At 40.7% G+C, this 17,603-nt stretch overlaps 3 protein-coding genes across 8 annotated transcripts in view; 1 reads left to right on the top strand and 2 right to left on the bottom strand.

Moving 5' to 3' along the window:
• Positions 1 to 2,867, bottom strand: part of LOC109629945 (F-BAR and double SH3 domains protein 2) — a 60,403-nt gene extending 57,536 nt beyond the window's left edge. For 3 of the 4 annotated variants that reach the window (XM_020087909.2, XM_020087910.2, XM_069534904.1), the window contains exon 1: positions 2,491 to 2,855. In XM_020087909.2, coding sequence (XP_019943468.1) covers positions 2,491 to 2,511 — 21 coding nt within the window. In that variant the 5' untranslated portion in view covers positions 2,512 to 2,855. Of the gene's footprint in view, positions 1 to 2,490 lie in introns of all 4 variants that reach the window. The other variant, XM_020087911.2, reaches the window with a different exon arrangement.
• A 1,976-nt stretch (positions 2,868 to 4,843) lies between these two features.
• p2ry2.1 (purinergic receptor P2Y2, tandem duplicate 1) lies at positions 4,844 to 11,181 on the top strand. Its single transcript, XM_020088588.2, has 5 exons — positions 4,844 to 4,966; positions 6,675 to 7,025; positions 7,161 to 7,329; positions 7,643 to 7,988; positions 8,702 to 11,181. The coding sequence occupies exons 2-5, from the start codon at positions 6,692 to 6,694 to the stop codon at positions 8,894 to 8,896; spliced, it is 1,044 nt and encodes a 347-aa protein (XP_019944147.2). The 5' UTR covers positions 4,844 to 4,966; positions 6,675 to 6,691; the 3' UTR covers positions 8,897 to 11,181.
• Positions 9,939 to 17,603, bottom strand: part of relt (RELT TNF receptor) — a 24,287-nt gene continuing 16,622 nt past the window's right edge. Inside the window, exons 7-11 of one of the 3 annotated variants that reach the window (XM_069534899.1) lie at positions 15,686 to 15,766; positions 14,870 to 14,948; positions 13,117 to 13,500; positions 11,936 to 12,070; positions 9,939 to 11,675 (exon numbers count right to left, since the gene is read on the bottom strand). In XM_069534899.1, coding sequence (XP_069391000.1) covers positions 11,630 to 11,675; positions 11,936 to 12,070; positions 13,117 to 13,500; positions 14,870 to 14,948; positions 15,686 to 15,766 — 725 coding nt within the window. In that variant the 3' untranslated portion in view covers positions 9,939 to 11,629. The other 2 variants (XM_069534900.1, XM_069534898.1) reach the window with 2 other exon arrangements.

Here is a 17,603-nt window from a genome sequence, read left to right as displayed (position 1 = left end):
GGTTCATCAAAACATCTGTACATTACTGTGTGATATGTGAATCCCTTCCTTTTTCTTTTTTTTCAGAAAAAAATTAGTCTGACCAGAAGTGATGGCTCTTGGTCCAGATCGAACTGATCCATGGTTTAGTTCATTTGCAGTTTGAAAAAACACTTTTGAAGAGTTCTGTCTTTGGACTAATTGCTGGAAGTTGAAACAGCATTTGACTATAAAAGAAGAAAAAGAAGTCGAACTTGCTCACAGAATTGCTTGTCTGTCCATTTAGTGCATTCAAGGGCCCTCTAATGTGGAATAATGTGCCTTGAAAGTATCACAGTTTTAAAAAAATACAAGAAGAAAAAGAAGGAGAAGCAGGTTTGTTGCCAATGCTATAATGTTTCCACTTGTGTGGAGTACTGTGTCTGATGTTGTTGATGCTGGTAGTAAAGCCACAATGATATCACACTGGCAATGAAATTAATGCAATGAGCCGATTCATTAATTTTCTCTGTTCAAAAAGAAAGACTGCTGCTGCTAACTGCTGGATTCAGATGCACGCCTCTCTATAAACCAATCAATGTCAAGTAAAGGTAAATGCAGTCCACGTACAAGATGAGGTCAGGCCCGTACATAAGCAATATAAAATTCTTAAGTGGAAAAAATTTACCAGATCAAGTGTAAACAATAGCATGATCCTTGGTCCAGAGTTTCAGGTGTGAAGACTCTTGGATTCACAATGTCATGTCATCTTGTATGTTTAAGGTAATGTAGACTATAAAGAAGAAATGGCTAGTTAAAAACAAATAAATTAACATAATTTGTCAAAAACGTAAATGTTTTGCCTGTTTTTTACCTCTTCGGTACCCATCTATAATTTTAAGGTAGATGCACTGAGACACAGACAAAACACTTGAGGGGCCGTATGTGTTGCACTGGGAGAGAAATTATTAGCCTCCAACAGCCAAATACTGATGCACTCTGATGCTGTGGTGCTGCGAGTGTACTCACTGTGCCATCCACACTGGCAGGGGGTGAAACATCAGTGTTTTCACACCAAAGTGAACGGAGAGTTGCTGACAGCTGACAAATGAGATCTTACTAAATGAATACGACCTCAATGATGCCGTTGATCACACACGGTGGAGGGAGACAGTCAAAGTGGCCTCTATGGCCTCTATAATGAAAGGATCTGTTAAAGTGTGTGTGTGTGTGTTTTTTTTAAAGACATGACATGACATGTTCAAGGCCGGCGTGTATGTGTGTATGTGTGTGTGTGTGTGTGTGTGTGTGTGTGTGTGTAAGGAAGAACCCAGAGCATAAATGGCACTGGGGGAATATGTGGTAATTAAGAGAAAACTGTGCAGAGGTTCACAGCAGGGTAATTGGCTCTCATGCATCTATTTCAGGACAACACACACACTCACTCACACACTCATACAGACACCAATGGACCAGCAACTTCAACACATACACACACAAGATACCAAGCTATAGGGGACTGTGGTCTTTTCTCAGCCTGTACAGAATCAATAAATTAGCATCTGACAAGGCTCTGCCAGCATGTCTCCTGGGTTTGTTTCTGTGTGTGTGTGTGTGTGTGTGTGTGTGTGTGTGTGTGTCAGGGTTCTACTCATGTTATGGGGACCTAATTTTGTTTACACAGTGACTTTATGGTGACTGAACAAAAAGTAAGTCTGCATATTGTAATTAATTGGATTTTGCAGGTGAACACATGTTTTAGGGTTAGGTTAGATTAAGTTAGGTTAGGGTATGGGGTTAGGGTTAAGGTTAGGCAAGTACTAAATATGGTTAAGGTTAGGGTAAGTCTCCAGGAAATCACTGCAAATCAGGGTTAGTATGTGATGTGTGTGTGTGTGTGTGTGTGTGTGTGTGTGTGTGTGTGTGTGTGTGTGTGTGTGTGTGTGTGTGTGTGTGCGTGCGTGTGTGTTGATGTGACCGTGGACGAAGTGAAGGTCCTTCCTTCAGACGTGGAGCATCACACCGTGGAGAAACAGACAGACAGCTTGTGTAGTGTATGTCTGAGGGGCCGCTGTCACACATAACTGAGCTAACACACATGCTACACGGCAAGTACATTGAGGGCTGCTAGTTAAAATCCTAATGACGCGAGAGAAGGTGTGAGAGCGATAAGATATTTGTAAATGTAAAGTTATGTGCATTAAAGGACATCTTTTAATGTGCCCTTTAACAACACACACACACACACACACACACACAACACGCGATATGATATTTAGTCATTGACGCTTTGCACAAAACGCCTCATGCTAGCCCACCGAGCGGTTTGTAGCTAACGTTATTAGACGTCTGGACAGATGCATGTTAATGCCACTAACCTAGCTAGCAAACGCTGCTAATGTTAGCTAGCAAGTGTCTTCACTCCCCTTTCATGCGTGCGTGTGTGTGTGTGTGTGTCAGGTTACCACACAGTTATCTGTCATTGTCCGCACAGCCCAGCTCCAAACATAACGGACCCCGCAGATCACTCACCTTCCTCGGCGGCGGCTGCATGTTGGAGTCTGGACATGAATGGTCCGAGATGTATTCTAATGTACTTCCAAGAGCAGATCCCCAAAAAGAGAAACACAAAACCCCAGTGTGAGGGGGTCTAATGGTTTCTTTTTGTTTGTTTGGTTTTCCCCCTCCAACAAAAACAAGAAAAAAGATAAATCCTCCCCTCCTCCTGACGACAGGGAGGGAAGAAGGGCTTTTTTAGATGACTACCCCGGCGGCCATGATTGATGATAAATGGCTCGTTTGTGGCTCGGAGCGGAGACACTGGTGTTAGTGGAGGAGGAGGAGGAGGTGGACTGGTGTTGAACTGTGTTGTGGAGCAGACAGGCGGAGAGAAAAGCAGGGGAGGAAGTGATGGAGGAGGAGGATGAGGAGGAGGAGGAAGGTATTAACGGGGATCCCCTTCAGCTGCTTAGTCCGATGGTGCCCCCGTGCGGCAGCGAACGGCCACGGTCTGCGTTCGAAAACATCAGGTGCAGACTCGAATTCTTTTTTTTTGTGTGTTCCGCCTTTTTGTTGAGTGATTTAAATCAAATATATCTGCAGGAAGGATGGTAGCTAAAAAAAAAAAGAATGTGGCTTTTTGTCCAGGAGCTTCGGTGTGCAGCTCGAGGAGCCTGGTGCAGGAGGCTGCGTCCTGCAGACCTGCATAGCAACAAGAAACCGCAGTCGATCCAAGATAAATCGATCAGAGCGGAAAAATAGACTCTTTCCTTTGTCAAACAATAATAATACATCATAATATTGAAATAATCACATATCACGACGAAATTATGACATTTTCCTCATAGATTCAAATTTTTAGTTGCATCGTTTCTTGTAGAATCATCCATTCAATTGTCAAAATCTGTCAGTGATACACTTATTTATTTGTTTAATAAATTCTTCTTTGTAATGTCCATATGTAAATAAGAAAAAATAAATACAAACATCTAAATGTAATCATCGAAGCTCATAAATCCAAAATTAGTAAATTAATATTTAAACATATACAGGCATTTGTTCCAGTGTCTCCAGAAACAAGAGGAATACCCTGTGTCAGTCCGTCGAGGCTCAGTTCAGACCATCATGGCAGCTCAACAGATAAATACATAGACAGTTTTTAAAAGACATTTAAAATAACAATATTGGTAGACAGTGGCTGGGTGGACAGATGGACAGATGTTTCACCTCTAATCCAAGAAGCTGTGGGTCTGCACCTGCAGTTGTTATGTTAAACAGATAGTTGAACCCTCCTCTTGCTTAGTGGGTCATTAGGGTCCTCTGAGTCAAAGTATGAAAGTTGATCTAAGTTGTACACCCACCCTGCTGTTGTGTGAGTCATCAAGAAACACAAATCCAGTTGTCAATGTACACAACTGATTATGAAGAAAAGGACCTGGATGAGTGAGAATCTTCACAGATAACTTTCTAGAGAGATTTGATATGTCAGAGACAACAAAGTGTGACATGATTGGCAAAAAAAAAAGAATGGAAATAATTGCAACATATAATATTTTAGAATTGACAATTATTATTTGGTGAGACAGACAGAAGTAACAGGAAGGGGCACCAGTATTTAACTTCCCATGTCCTACGTGCCACCGCCAAGGTTAAGGTTAAGGGCCATGTAATCATTAATACACAGAGTTTGTGAAGCAGGTAAGACATTAAGTGTTCTTTCTCACCTTTCCTCTCATTTTAAAATAACAAACACACATATTCAAACACATGCACACACACACAAACACAAACCTACATTCAGGGGGAAAAAACACATCTCCAAACGCCCACACACATAACTTTTGGCCAGTGGCAAATGGCTGTCGATCATTGTGGGATCATGTTTTGTTTGTAAGGACTCAGCTGGGATTCTTATGATTTATGATTTCTGTTATGAATTGGTTTAGGTTTATCTGTGTCTCGTTGGCCGTACAAAGGTAAGAAAGGTTTTATAGTAAAAGTACTAAATACATTATGTCCTATCTCTATTCAATCGGTGGAATAATAGGTCAACAAATAGAATTATATTTAACTACGTAATATAGTTTCTTCGTTTTCCTACCCTATGAAAATCTAAATTACTAAGACAAACAAAGAGTAATTGCTGGTGGTTAGAATTGCATCTAACAGATACTAAACTATGTATAAGTAGAATGAAGATTTTTCAGTTAGCCTAACTTAGAAAGTATAAATATTACAACAGTCAAATCTGAAGAGAATCTCGTTTTTTACTCACTGTTCATTTGACTAAGAGTTAACAGTGGGCCCTCAGGCCTAGAAGCTCGCTCTCGGTACGTACAGGCTACAGCTTGTCTGACAAGCACACGCCTCTAGACGTCTTTACTCACTCAAATAAGCACATTCAGCCACTAACTTCACACTCAGGTAAACACATCCACTCGTAAGAATGAGGACAGGCTGCTGAGGTTGGTCGACACAGGACAGTCTGTGAAGGGCAAAAAACATTTGTGTGAGTAATTTTGAAGTCTTTGTGGTAGTATATTTCAGTGTGAATATACGTTTAGCAAAAAAATATAGTTTTCATTGCTGATGAACTGTAAGTGGTGCTCAGTGTGGAATGTGCACACACAGTAAGTGAGGAGAATTTGCGGGACTATAAAAGGGGGGCCTCTCTTTCTGATGTCTGTTATCTGTTCAATTCAACCTGCAGCTTTTTTGAAGAGGGGGAGAAAAAAAGGTTGAGAGACTGCAGAGCGAGCGAGAGCCAGTGTTTTCCATGAGGAGAAAAATAATAATAAATAATAAGGTGGTTGATTCATCTGTGAAGTGAGAAATGAGTAAGTCTGGCATTCACTGCCTTAACAGCATGTGGATAAAGACATCAGCGGAGTGAGATGTTGTAATAGGATTGCTGGTGTACATAATTACAGAGTGAATGATGAGAAAATGGGCTGAGGTTACAGTATAGGCAGAAATGTAACATGCATTCCAGTGAGTGAAACAAAGAGCAGAGTCTGGTTTGAGTTAAAAAGTTACCGTGAGACTTTGGAAAAAGTGGACGTGCAGAGAGCCAGAATGATCTGATGCGTTCCTGCACAAGAACACGAGAGAGAAAAAAACAGGAGTTGCTGACAATCAAGTTTGTTTGAATTTTTGTCTGACGACACTGCAGCTCATATATTTGCATACATGTATGAGTGGTTTTCTATAGGAGGAGGATAAATAGACAGTAAGCTTTTTAAGATTGGTCCTCAGAGGTATGAAGATGTTGTGAAACCGGTCGGGCCAGGAGGTGGAACAGCACACTGAAAATGGAAAATTGAGAGATCAACTTTCTCACTTGGTAAAATCAACTTTGTTCAAATTAAAGTTAACAATCGATTTCATCATTATTTAACTAAAATTAACTTTAATTTGGGTGAACAAAAAATATTCATGTAAGTGTTACTTATTGAAGTCATCATTTCAAGTTGATCAAATTGAATTCTCCTTTTTCAGAAAATTCACAATTTAAATTTAGGCTCTTAAAATTAATTAATATAAGTCACTCCTTTTTTATTGTCTTTTCTTTCTCCTGTTTATATCACTTTTTATTGTTTTTATAGTAATTATGATTAATTTATTTTACTTTATTTCAGCTTTTTTATTAGTTTTGTCTTATTCTTGGCTCATTAGTCAGTTGTGCTGCACTTTGAACACCAACCTTTTATGAAATGTGATATACAAATAAAAATTGTTTGGTTGATTGGTAATATGAGTGGCACAAAGTTTACTCTTCTCTTCTGTCACAATTCTTCTCTCCTCTACTCAACCAACCACTTCAGAAAGATAATGACAATTAATGGAACTCAGCATTAAAATAATGCTCTCTCTGATTTTACAGTAAAAATGTATGTTTGTGTTTCATGTTTATGGACTCCGTGTTAGGGATGTGCCACAATGAATCACTTGGGGCATCATTGAGATGTAATCTAAGCTGATGTCACTTTTTGGGATTTTATCTGAGCCGTTTGTTTCATTGCATTATTTAAATTATTTACTTGGTCTTTAATTGATTGTCTCTTTCTGTGAAGCACTTTGCAACTGTGTAAGTAAAGTTTTTAAATCATGATGATGATGATTATCATTAAAGTTATTTCCATTATTATGATTATTTACTTTTCATTGTACTTTTTCACATGATCTTTTCACAATCTTTGTCCTTGTCTTTTCCTCAGGTGTTCCCACAACCAAGATGGCCACCTTTGACAACAACACAAACCAAACAGGCCACAGCGCCTCCTACTGTAAATTCAATGAAACATTTAAATACATTCTCCTGCCTGTGAGCTATGCCCTGGTCTTTGTGATCGGCCTTGTGCTGAACTCCACAGCGTTGTATGTGATTGTGTTCTGCACGAAGCGCTGGAAGCCGACCACCATCTATATGTTCAACCTGACCATGTGTGACACTCTCTACGTCCTGACCCTGCCCTTCCTCATCTACTACTATGCCGATGAGAATCACTGGCCCTTCGGTGAACCCTTCTGCAAAGTGATACGCTTCCTGTTTTATACCAACTTATATGGTACAGCTCTGGCACAACACAGACCGAAACAATACAGAAAAACATGGCTAGACATGGGAAATCTCCCAGTTATGGCATAAAACTAAGTCAACACATTTTTAATGATAGTTAAGAACTAATCACTCTCTCTGGTAGGTTCTATATTGTTCCTGTGCTGTATCAGTCTGCATCGGTTCATTGGAATCTGTTATCCAGTCCACTCTCTGTACTGGGTGAGCGCTAGTCGGGCCCGGCTGGTGTCTGTGGCAGTGTGGGCCTTTGTGTTACTCTGCCAGGCACCTGTTCTCTACTTCTCAAGAATAAGGTAATTCTTCCTTTCTTTCTGTTTTTCTTTCTTTCTGTCTTTCTTGCCTTAACTACTGACCTTGTTTATTGTGTTGAAGGTGTCTCTGATTGTGTTTATCTATAGAATATTGATTATTTGACACACCTACTCTAAGAAGTATTTTATCTCAGGTTGCCTTAATTCAATGATCAACCACCCTGCTACCTAATAAGTTTACATTTTACCTCCTTTCCGTCACCACTCCTTTCTTCTTCTGTGGTTCAGTGCCAAACAAGGTAGCAGATGAATTGAATCATCCTGATCTACTGTCATCTGTTATCTTCTCTGCCAGGGATGTCGCCACTGGGCAGACCTGTTACGACACCACAAGCCCGGAGCTGTTTGACGACTTCCTGGTGTACAGCTCGGTGGTGTCAGTGCTCCTGTTCGTCCTTCCCTTCATGGTGGTGATGGTCTGCTACGGCCTCATGGTGCGGAAGCTTCTGGAGCCGAGCTGGGGATCTGAGGGTGGGGATGGAAGGGAGAGAGGCGGTCTGGCGGCCCAACGGTCCAAGCAGAAGTCAGTGAAGATGATTATCATCGTGCTGGCAATGTTCATGCTCTGCTTCCTCCCTTTCCACCTCACCAGGAGTCTTTACTACTCCTTCAGACACCTGAGGCAGGCCAATCCAGCACAGGTGAGGACAAACACACATTTACAAGACAAGGTGAGACCAGATTGGGACAAAGCGAGACATGACAAGGGTAGGCTAGGCTAGTCTGTACATGATCACTCAAAGCGCCATTCACTGATTCACACACACAATCAAACAGCACCTTTTCTATGAGGAGGAACTCAGGGTTCAGTATCTTGCCCACACTTGCATGGCATGCAGATGGAGGAGACTGGCATCAAACCCCCAACCCTCTCAGCCACAGCCAACTAGACTAGACTTAGCGAAACAACACAAGACTAGACAAGACATAACGAGGCTGGATAGGAGGCTAGGCTAGGCTAGGCTAGGTTAGACCAGACTAGACTAGACCAAACTAGACTAGACTTGACTAGACAAGAATAGAATAGACAAGACAAGACAAGTCTACACTAGACTTGACGAGACAAGGCTAGGCCAGGCAAGACTAGATAAGACTTGACTAGAATAGAATAGACAAGTCAAGACAAGTCTAGACTAGACTGGACAAAACACGACAAGACTAGACTAGACTACATTAGATAAGACAAGACTAGACTAGATTAGACTACTAGACTAGACTACATTAGATAAGACAAGACTACTAAACGAGTAGAATAAACTAGACCATAGACTATAGATTTGTTATAATGGATTCAAAAGCTCAGTGTGTCACATTTTATATGTTTTTACATATGTATATATTATATATTCACCAGTTCAGCTGTAATTTGCTGGAGGCCTCCAGTATCGCTTACAAGGTCACCCGACCTTTGGCCAGTGCCAACAGCTGCGTGGACCCCATTCTTTACTTCCTGGCTGGGCAGGACGTCCGCAGTAACATCACAAAGAAGATCAGGTCATTTCCGTCAAAACATAAAGGTGTGAGCCGGTTCGTGACGACGCAAATCTGACCTAACACCCCATTATGTCTTGGTAAACATGACATCTCATCAGTGCAACTTTCAATGTTCAGCAAGTACAAGACCTCTGAGGGTCAGGTCTTTATGTAGAGGCAAATGTTCAATCCTATATTATTCTTTAAGCAATTATGAATGTTGTTTTTCTTCAGGAGTTTAATTTATATTGATACAAATATACTGTAAAGTGATATTCATTCTTAAAAATTTCTCAGAATTAAAAGAAAAACCAAAGCATTTATTGCTTTTTACTGCTTACTTGTCTGCTCAGAATGATTGAAGGTCTTTAGTTGAGCAAGTTCAAACACTTGGATTTGGATTTCTGTCATCAACCTGCAGAAAATATTTGCCCAGAAATAGTTATGACGACGAAAGGTTATAAATAAATGTCTAAATCATGTAGTGCATTCCTGACTTGACTCGTCTGAGCCACATATATCAGATACTGTATGTCTGTGTTCTCTCTGGTCAGACACTCCCTGCCCTTTTAAGACTTGTTAGGAAAGTTTTAATGAACATGTGCAAATGACTGTCAAGGTTCTTTGTTCTCATTTGTATCATGTGTCATGCAACAATTACTTCAATCTAAATGCCTTAATGTGTGTGGAATAATATTTTGTTCTGGCATATCAGCTAAGTGAGTATTCACAATCATTCTGCCCAACATTCTTCACACAGGCTGATTTCCTTTTTTTATTCTGTAAAATAATTTCTACAGTGCAACCTCTGAGCAGTGTAATCTGAAACCAGAGCAGTTTGCTGTGAGGTCTGTCGTTTATGAATATGGAAATTGCAATTTGTGGGAAGAGCAACGTACAACTCAGTAATCTCTCTGGTGTTGGCCACACCTCAATTACATTATCATTGGTCCATTTTCATTTAATGTGTACAAGTCCACAACTAGGGGGAGACACTGGTTAACAAACAAGACAGGATGTTGCTTATGAGGCTCTGATCTCAACTCAATGTTTTAAGTACAAGTTTTTTAAACAAACACACAACTCTGTCAAGAACAACTGCACACAAGACAAGTGTGTAAAATACATCCCTTCTTTATTTCAAGAGTAAAAACATCATACAGAATAATGTCATCATATAAACACAATCTAAAAAGTTGATGAAATGAAATGTTTTTTTATTCCTTCCTACTCGCCAGCAACACATCAGCCTGGAGACACTTAATAAGAAACAGAAGTAAAAAGAAATCAAATAAAACATGTCACTATAATATTTATCAGAACATAATAAGATAATGTGAAAATATGCATCTAAAATACCACTATGATTATAGTGCACTCTTTAAAACTCATGAGGTTGTAAACTAAAGCCGAGACTTGAGGCATCTCGACCACTAATCCTCTGCAGCCACGGTTGATTTATTTAATGAAACTATAAAGAAGCATGCATCTGTGTGTGCGTGCGTGTGTTTTTTTAAAAGTTCAGGATTAGAGCAGAAAAGCGTTTCACCAAAATGTTGTAGCCAAGTGGTGAGAAGTCAGATTTAACATGTCGATTCAGTTTTATCTGCACGGAGGTGTGTGAGGAGTTGGCCAGGTTGTTATTGGTGGATTACAAATGTCACTCACTGGTGTCGTCTTTACCTTGACATGAGATCTAGTATATCACCTATAAATGTACTGTTCGCTAAAAATGATAAAAGCCAGGTATGGTCCATTTGTTGATACCCACCCATATTTACATATGTACAGTCATTTACATGTTCTATTCTACAAAACTGAGCTTTATACACGTCTTATTTCTTTTACCCTAAGAGTGAAAGGCTTTATCTTGTTATTGGGAAGCAGATGCTGTAATGCAGTATCAGGGGGCCCCTCTAAAAGAAAATTTGGTCCCTGATCACGTATCCTCACGGTCCTGCATCTAGTCTAAGAGGTTAAAAGTCACATGCATTGCTATTATGCTGAGTGTGGGTGGATGTACATTGCAGAACAAATGATTTTCAAACTCTCTGATGTTGAAGTGAGCTCCTTCTACATTCAACATCCTCAAGGTCTGAAACTATCACTCACCTGCGCTTTCTACGTGAGCAGGAGCAAGAGAAGCTAAATCACAGAAATTAAAAAAAATATCTTAAACTTAAAAATCATATTGAGTTTTACAACAGTTCCTCTGTATAATACTTTCTGTGGTGCAACTGGAGTCTGTAATCAAGTGTCATGTGATGGAAAAACCTTCATACTCTAACTTGATGTATTCCTTTTCTTACTGTTACTGTTATTTGAGTTTCTTGTAGTAAAATACCAATGTGTTTGTCTTCATGAAGACTATTTGTCTTGTATGTTTTAACCCCGAGGTCTATTCTTTTTACATGGAAGTGCAAATACAGGGACTAACAGGGACCTTGTTTTGCATACAAACTTCTACTCTTTGTTTTCTCATCCCTCCGTCTAGTGTCACTTATTAATTGTTCACTTCACAAGAAATTAATATAACCACTGCTGTGTGTATTGACCGAGCCTTTTCCTCTCTGGATTGGGACATTAAAGCAGCTTCAGTTGATCTACTTTTTATGTAGTAATAAATACATGCATGTTTCTCTTCTTGCATAAATAGACATGACGTCTTCCAGCAGGAGGTGATTCTTGTAGTGTCTTGGTGTCAGTTGCGTTAAACAACACCCTCCTCCCTGTGCTGTGAAGTCATCAGAAGATTTTGAGGTCATCTTCAGCGAGGTAGCTTCATCGTACAGCGTCTTTCTCTGTCTCCTCATCTGAAGGAGACAGTGAAAATGTCAGGGAGGTACAAGGAGGACCTGATGGACAGAAGGATGAAACAACAGGTTTCAAAGTTTAATAAAAAAGACAAATAGATTTCCACTAATCTCATTAGTTCTTAATGAGCAAACTAACTTCCCCTACTGTCATCATAATTTACTTTCACAGTGAAACAGACTAAATAAATCAGTGTTGGGCAGAAGAACAGATACAATAATGATCTAAAACCTCTTCACAACAATTAAGATCAGCAGAACTAGAGTGAAAGAGGGATGTAGAGAGTCTTTGCAGATTGTACCTCCAGATGCCAGATGATGAAGAGGAGAAGTGTTTCCCACCAAACAGTGAGTTTCTCTGCTTCTCCGTTTCCTGGGATGATGTCTTGGTTTCCATGGTGACAGGTTTCTGCTCAGGAATCTGAGCAACTTGAAATCTATGCATTGAGCAGAAAATATAATCAATGTTACACTCAACATGATAATAATGGTCATAATCATAACTGCCAATATAACACGCAGTAACTGTTTACTGAGCGAGCCACTGGTGAAAGATAATTCAGATAAACAGTAGCAAAATGTAAACATTTCTTATTACGATTAGTTTCCTGCATTAAAACATTTCCTAAAGTAAAAGTACAGAACTAAAGAATTCATGTTATGTTAGATTTTTATCAAATTATTATGACTGGTGCATAAACTAAACTTAGCAGAACTTTAAGTTGCTAGTTGAGTAACGGCTAATTTGAATGTTATTCTATAATGTTGGGATCTTATTCTACACTATTCTCTATTCTCCCAGTCCTCTCTTAGTCGCCTTCAACTTGTGCAAAACGCTGCAGCCCGTCTTTTAACTAACAGACGAGAGCACTTGACTCCTGTTCTTCGCTCCCTTCATTGGCTTCCCGTCCATCAATTGATTTTAAACTTCTAATGTTAGTTTTTAAAGCTCTTAATGGCCTCGCCCCATCTTATTTATTCGAGTTTTTAACTATTCGTGATCCTGGTAGAGCTTTGAGGTCATCCAACCAACTTTTGTTGGAAGTGCCGAGGTCAAGGTACAAATACTGGGGTGACCGAGCTGTTGCTGTTGCTGCTCCCAGGCTCTGGAATAAGCTCCCCACTGAAATACGTGTTCTTTCTGACCTGGGCCTCTTCAAATCGAGATTAAAAACATATTTATTTCGGATGGCTGTTAATACCCAGTAGTGTGGTGACACTTTTATTTTACTTTTATTTTATTCTACTTTATTGATTTTATTGTTTTTATTTTATTATGTAATTGTAAAGCACTTTGGTTCACCGAAAGGATTGTTGTAAAGGGCTGTATAAATAAAAGAACTGAACTGAACTACACCAACCTATTGTATGAGATGATTATAAACTGAAAGAATGTTGTTAACCTTCTTCAAAATGAAAAGAAACAATAAATGAACACTGCATGTGTCATGTTGTATGTTGAGTATGACAATATGAGTCTCACCTTCCCACAGACAACACTGTCAGCTCTCCCTCCTTCTTCTCCTTCACTTCAGTCACTTCTACTTTTTCTTTTACAGTATTTGGCACGACAGTTTGGGTATAGAGCGTGTCAACACTCACTCCCCCCAGCAGGGGACTCTTCTGCTGGTCGGTGGATGTGTCCAGGGAGGGCAGGATGAGGGTCTGCGGGGGCTTCAGGGGATCTTTGAGGGAATCCAGAGGAGGTATGAGAACAGGGGGCCATTTTCTCTGAGCGCAACGGGTGCAGCGGTAGCCATGTTTGGGGGCCAGACCCGAGAGGCCGGAGATGGTGTGGAGATGGGACTGATGGGGGCAGAGTCTGGGGAGGGAGCAGAACGTGGACAGGGGAGACAGCATGGGAAACCTGGGAGAAGGGGGGGGGGGGTTAGTCACATTTTAAAAATGTTTAATGTCAGCAAGGACAAACGGTGAAATACCCTGGAAATTCAAATACTGGAAAACACAGTAAGGAGGTTTAACACATAATTGATCGCCTTCAGATTTGTAAAATGTTTTTTAAGTGTTTATCAAGTGTTTGTCAGTCTCTGCTCAGAAGAGTTTAAAACCACAACCTTCACTCAGGAGCAAGAATCAGACATTTATTGTGATAATTATTGATATCGACTGAATTTTGATATTTTTGGCCATATCGCCCAGCGCTGTAGATGATAGTCTTCATATTAATTCAGGTAAAAGAAAGTGAGGCTGCAATGTTGTCACTTTTGCTAACATGATGTGTAAATGTAAAATAAATTGAAACATTGCACATGGTCACCCTGTGTTCTTTCTGTTCTTTCATTGTTCTATTGTTCAGCAAAAAAAGAGAGCGAAAGTGTTGAATACAGCTGTGAGACCCTGTTGTACTAGTGAGTGACCTGTAGTGACCCCAGACAACTTCTGCACACACACACAAACACACACACACACACACACACACACACACACACACAGATAAAGAGAGAATGTTCTCGAATGTTAAGCTCACATGTTTCAGCAGCCTCAGAGCCAGAGGCCCCTGAGACCTCTCTCTATTGTACATGTGGCATACACACATACTCAAGTGCATTGGATCCTGTTACCATTATGTAATATTAAGAGATGAGATAAACTTTAAGGACTCTGGAGGGGGAGCTGTGCAGAGAATACACAGTACATCACAGACAGTGGAGTTAAAGCCACAGCACACAGGTGGAGACTGAGGTGAACATCTGTGTGTTACCGGACTTGTTAGATTGAGTTGAGCGATGTTAATAACAGCGACGCACAACTCATGATCCAACCACAACTACACTTGGTCATGTAAACTGTGTGACTTTAAGCTGTGTGACAGCCAACCAGCTTATTGAGTGTTTGAGCCTCATGACTCAACCGACAGTGGTTACAACGATGTGAGACGTCCACTCCAGACATGTGGGGGTGAGTCAGGTACACGGCCTGAAGTCCACTACATGGAGCTGACGTTTGAATCTTTTACTTTACGTTTATAGAGGTACCAAAAGCTGTATTACAGTATTAAAATGTACATAGAATAGACAAATCTAGATTTCAAATCCAATCTGGCCACATTTTGTAGGAAAATTCGGTATTATATGATGTCCCAGTTCTTTATGTACACATTTTCCATTATTCAATTTAACTGTTTAGCCCTTTTTTTTATTGCAACTGGCATAAAGGTGACATCAATTAAATTTAAAGAAATAAGAGCAATCAGCCAGCCGTGTGTGGTCTCATACTTGATTGAGGATCCTTTGCTCAAGGCCATCTGTTTGCTCTCGTACTCAAGCAGCAGCTCCTCTAGTGCAGCAGCATTTTCTGAAACACACAGACCCACATATAAAAACTCAATCATTATGTGAACTATAGTGATAGTCAATAAGTTTTATGTTCAAGGTAATACTGTAAATTCCTGTTTGAAGGAATGTGATTTAAGATCATATTAGAAGTTTATGAATGTTGTTCATCTTTGTACTTTTTGGCATCTGATTGGCCAAAGTTCTGGGGTTTTATTAACTTTAAGTAGTCCTGGGCATGCCATGATTTTGCCTTTAAACACCACATTAAAAATATTTACCTTGCCAGTGCTTCACACGGGTGATTAAAGACTCCAGAGAGTTATAACTGATGTAGGGGGCTTACAGTATTACTTCGCAGAGTCATATGCTTGTTTTGTCATATGGTAACAAACTGGAAACAACAGTAGAAAAATGTTGTTTGAAATATTAAATATTCAACAATACGAGTATAGACTTAAGCTAAGAAAATACTAACTTTTGTTTTTATTGTCTACAAATAGATGTTTTTGTTCTTTTCACAGTGTTGCTGTCTGCAGGTCCCTTTTCTCAAAGTCTAACTCTAACCATCAATCTGCGATGGAGAGACAAAAAGCTGCTGAGTCGGCAGCGATAGAGACTCGTCCTCAGTTGTGTGTGACGACGTCCTGTGACGACTTTCTGGACTCGGGTTCCCTTCTAAAACCACAAGGGATGACATGACTCTGACTATGAGCTTACAGAGGGTGACATCGCTGTTGGTAGTTACTGGACACATACCTTTCTTTTCAGTGATGAGGCGAACGAGGACACTGATGGTGTCTTCATTGAGGTCATCAGATATGTAGGGACAAGTGTTACCTAGTGCAAGGAAACAGAGAAAATTAACCTCTAATAATGGGTGAACACTGCAATCTTAAGTTCTTGTAACTCATTAGCTGAGTGGATACTGTTAGGGGTATTAACTGTATGTGCAGATTAACAGATGGGTTTTCGGTGTTTCCAGCTTCTCTCTGAGTCGTCACAAAGACACTCAGGAGAAACACTGTCAGAGTTGCAGAGCCAACAGCACATTTCACACGGTGCATGTCGCTGCTGGGACACCGTGCCGCACCACGCGATGGGACTGATAGGGATGGATGTGGATGACTGAACAGCAAAGAATAGATACACCTCCATGGCAACCCCTGTGACTATCCCATAATAGAACAGCACAGTGAGGCAGCTGAGAGAGAGGACAGCAATGAGGACGTTGGGGGATCTGGAATAGCTCAGTCAGCGATCACACTCCATTCATCGCTGTTGGAGCACACAGAGCTGTGTGTGTGTGTGTGTGTTTGTGTTATACCATACTTTCTATGCCAGGTGACTTTGTCTGTGTGTGAATTAAATAATAAAATGTGACTGTAGATTTGTGTGTGTGTGTGTGTGTGTGTGTGTGTGTGTGTGTGTGTGTGTGTGTTATGCTGTTGTTGTCTCCACAGTGGGTGTTGCTAAGTGAGGATAACAGCATCCTCATCACACTGAGACTATCAATTGCGTCTATTTATTGTCGGCCACGTTGAGGCAGCAGTCTCTCACCTTGTTTCTGATCCACTTGCTACGCGGGACATTTTTTGTGTAACCCCACATTTGCCTTTTCTGTTTATCTCTGTCAGCTCTCCAATAAGTCTAAATATTTCTGTGTCTGCAGCTCTGCGCTGTCGTCCCTGCCGAGCTCAGCCTGGCCTCACTGTAATTCATCCCCCAGGGTTTTCTCCCTGACTGGAGCTGATGAGGAAAGTGCTGGAGTAAGAAGTTTCCCTCTAACCTCAGCTCAGGACTTGTGCAGAGAGAGAGACTGTCCACTGCAACAAGGATAGTTACATAAGAACGAGAGGGAAAGAGGGAGATAAAGTTTTCCCATGCAGACTCCTTCTGACCTCTAATCATTGTTTTTTTCTTACTTTTCCACTTGCAGTCTGATACCCTGCTTATACTACCCTCTCTCGTCCTTTATCTGTCTTACTCACGCAGCTTATCTCTGCACTGTTGCATCATCTGCCCTCAAAGCTGTGAAGGAGAGGAGAGAAAGAAAGGAGCTGAGAGTGAAGGAGGTGACAAGGTGTCCGGAAATCACTCCGCCAATGTACGACCCTGCCTCTGTAACACATTACTGTAGATATTATCTTTCTTCTAACTTTATATTAAGGTTGAAACTGTGTCTTTGGCTTATTACACCTCTTCTATACACTATTGTTGGATTTCTAACAATTGAAGAAAAGGACAGAAGAGGAAATCAGACAAGGACAGAGAGGACTAAAGGAGACAGGACAGAGGCTGAAAAGAAAGTGGAGACAGAAACAGGAGACATTAACCATGAGCTGAGGACCCGGGTGAATTATTGATCTGGCAAGGAAAGGAGAGATAGATGGATAGTGTCATGTTAATAGAAAAGAAAAGGAGGGGGGTGTGAGAGAGCCAAGAAATGGGATGAATGGAGAGTAGGCAGATAAAGAGTAGCTGCAGCGGGATGGGGGTTCAGGGAGTTTCCCTTTAGGTGCAGAGTCGTCTTGGGTTTCACAACAAAGTGCTGAGACCCAGGCAACCCGGGCAACGCTGGAAACAAAAGGCAGAGATCACTGACAGCAAGAGTGCTGCTGTGACCTCTGTCCGGCCTTGAAAATGCCTGAAATCCCCCCGTTTTTATTTCTAGATA

This window comes from Paralichthys olivaceus, chromosome 11, assembly GCF_024713975.1.
Source record: "Paralichthys olivaceus isolate ysfri-2021 chromosome 11, ASM2471397v2, whole genome shotgun sequence".
In the NCBI taxonomy this organism is placed as follows: Eukaryota; Metazoa; Chordata; class Actinopteri; order Pleuronectiformes; family Paralichthyidae; genus Paralichthys; species Paralichthys olivaceus.
Note: the sequence above shows the minus strand (reverse complement) of the source record. Positions and strands in the feature narration are given on the sequence as shown.

Coding starts and splice junctions, on each gene's coding strand:
- p2ry2.1 (XM_020088588.2), top strand. CDS start 6,692: ATGGCCACCTTTGACAACAACACAAACCAAACAGGCCACAGCGCCTCC. Junction 7,330..7,642: donor CTCTACTTCTCAAGAATAAG/GTAATTCTTCCT, acceptor CTTCTCTGCCAG/GGATGTCGCCACTGGGCAGA. Junction 7,989..8,701: donor GGCAGGCCAATCCAGCACAG/GTGAGGACAAAC, acceptor TATATTCACCAG/TTCAGCTGTAATTTGCTGGA.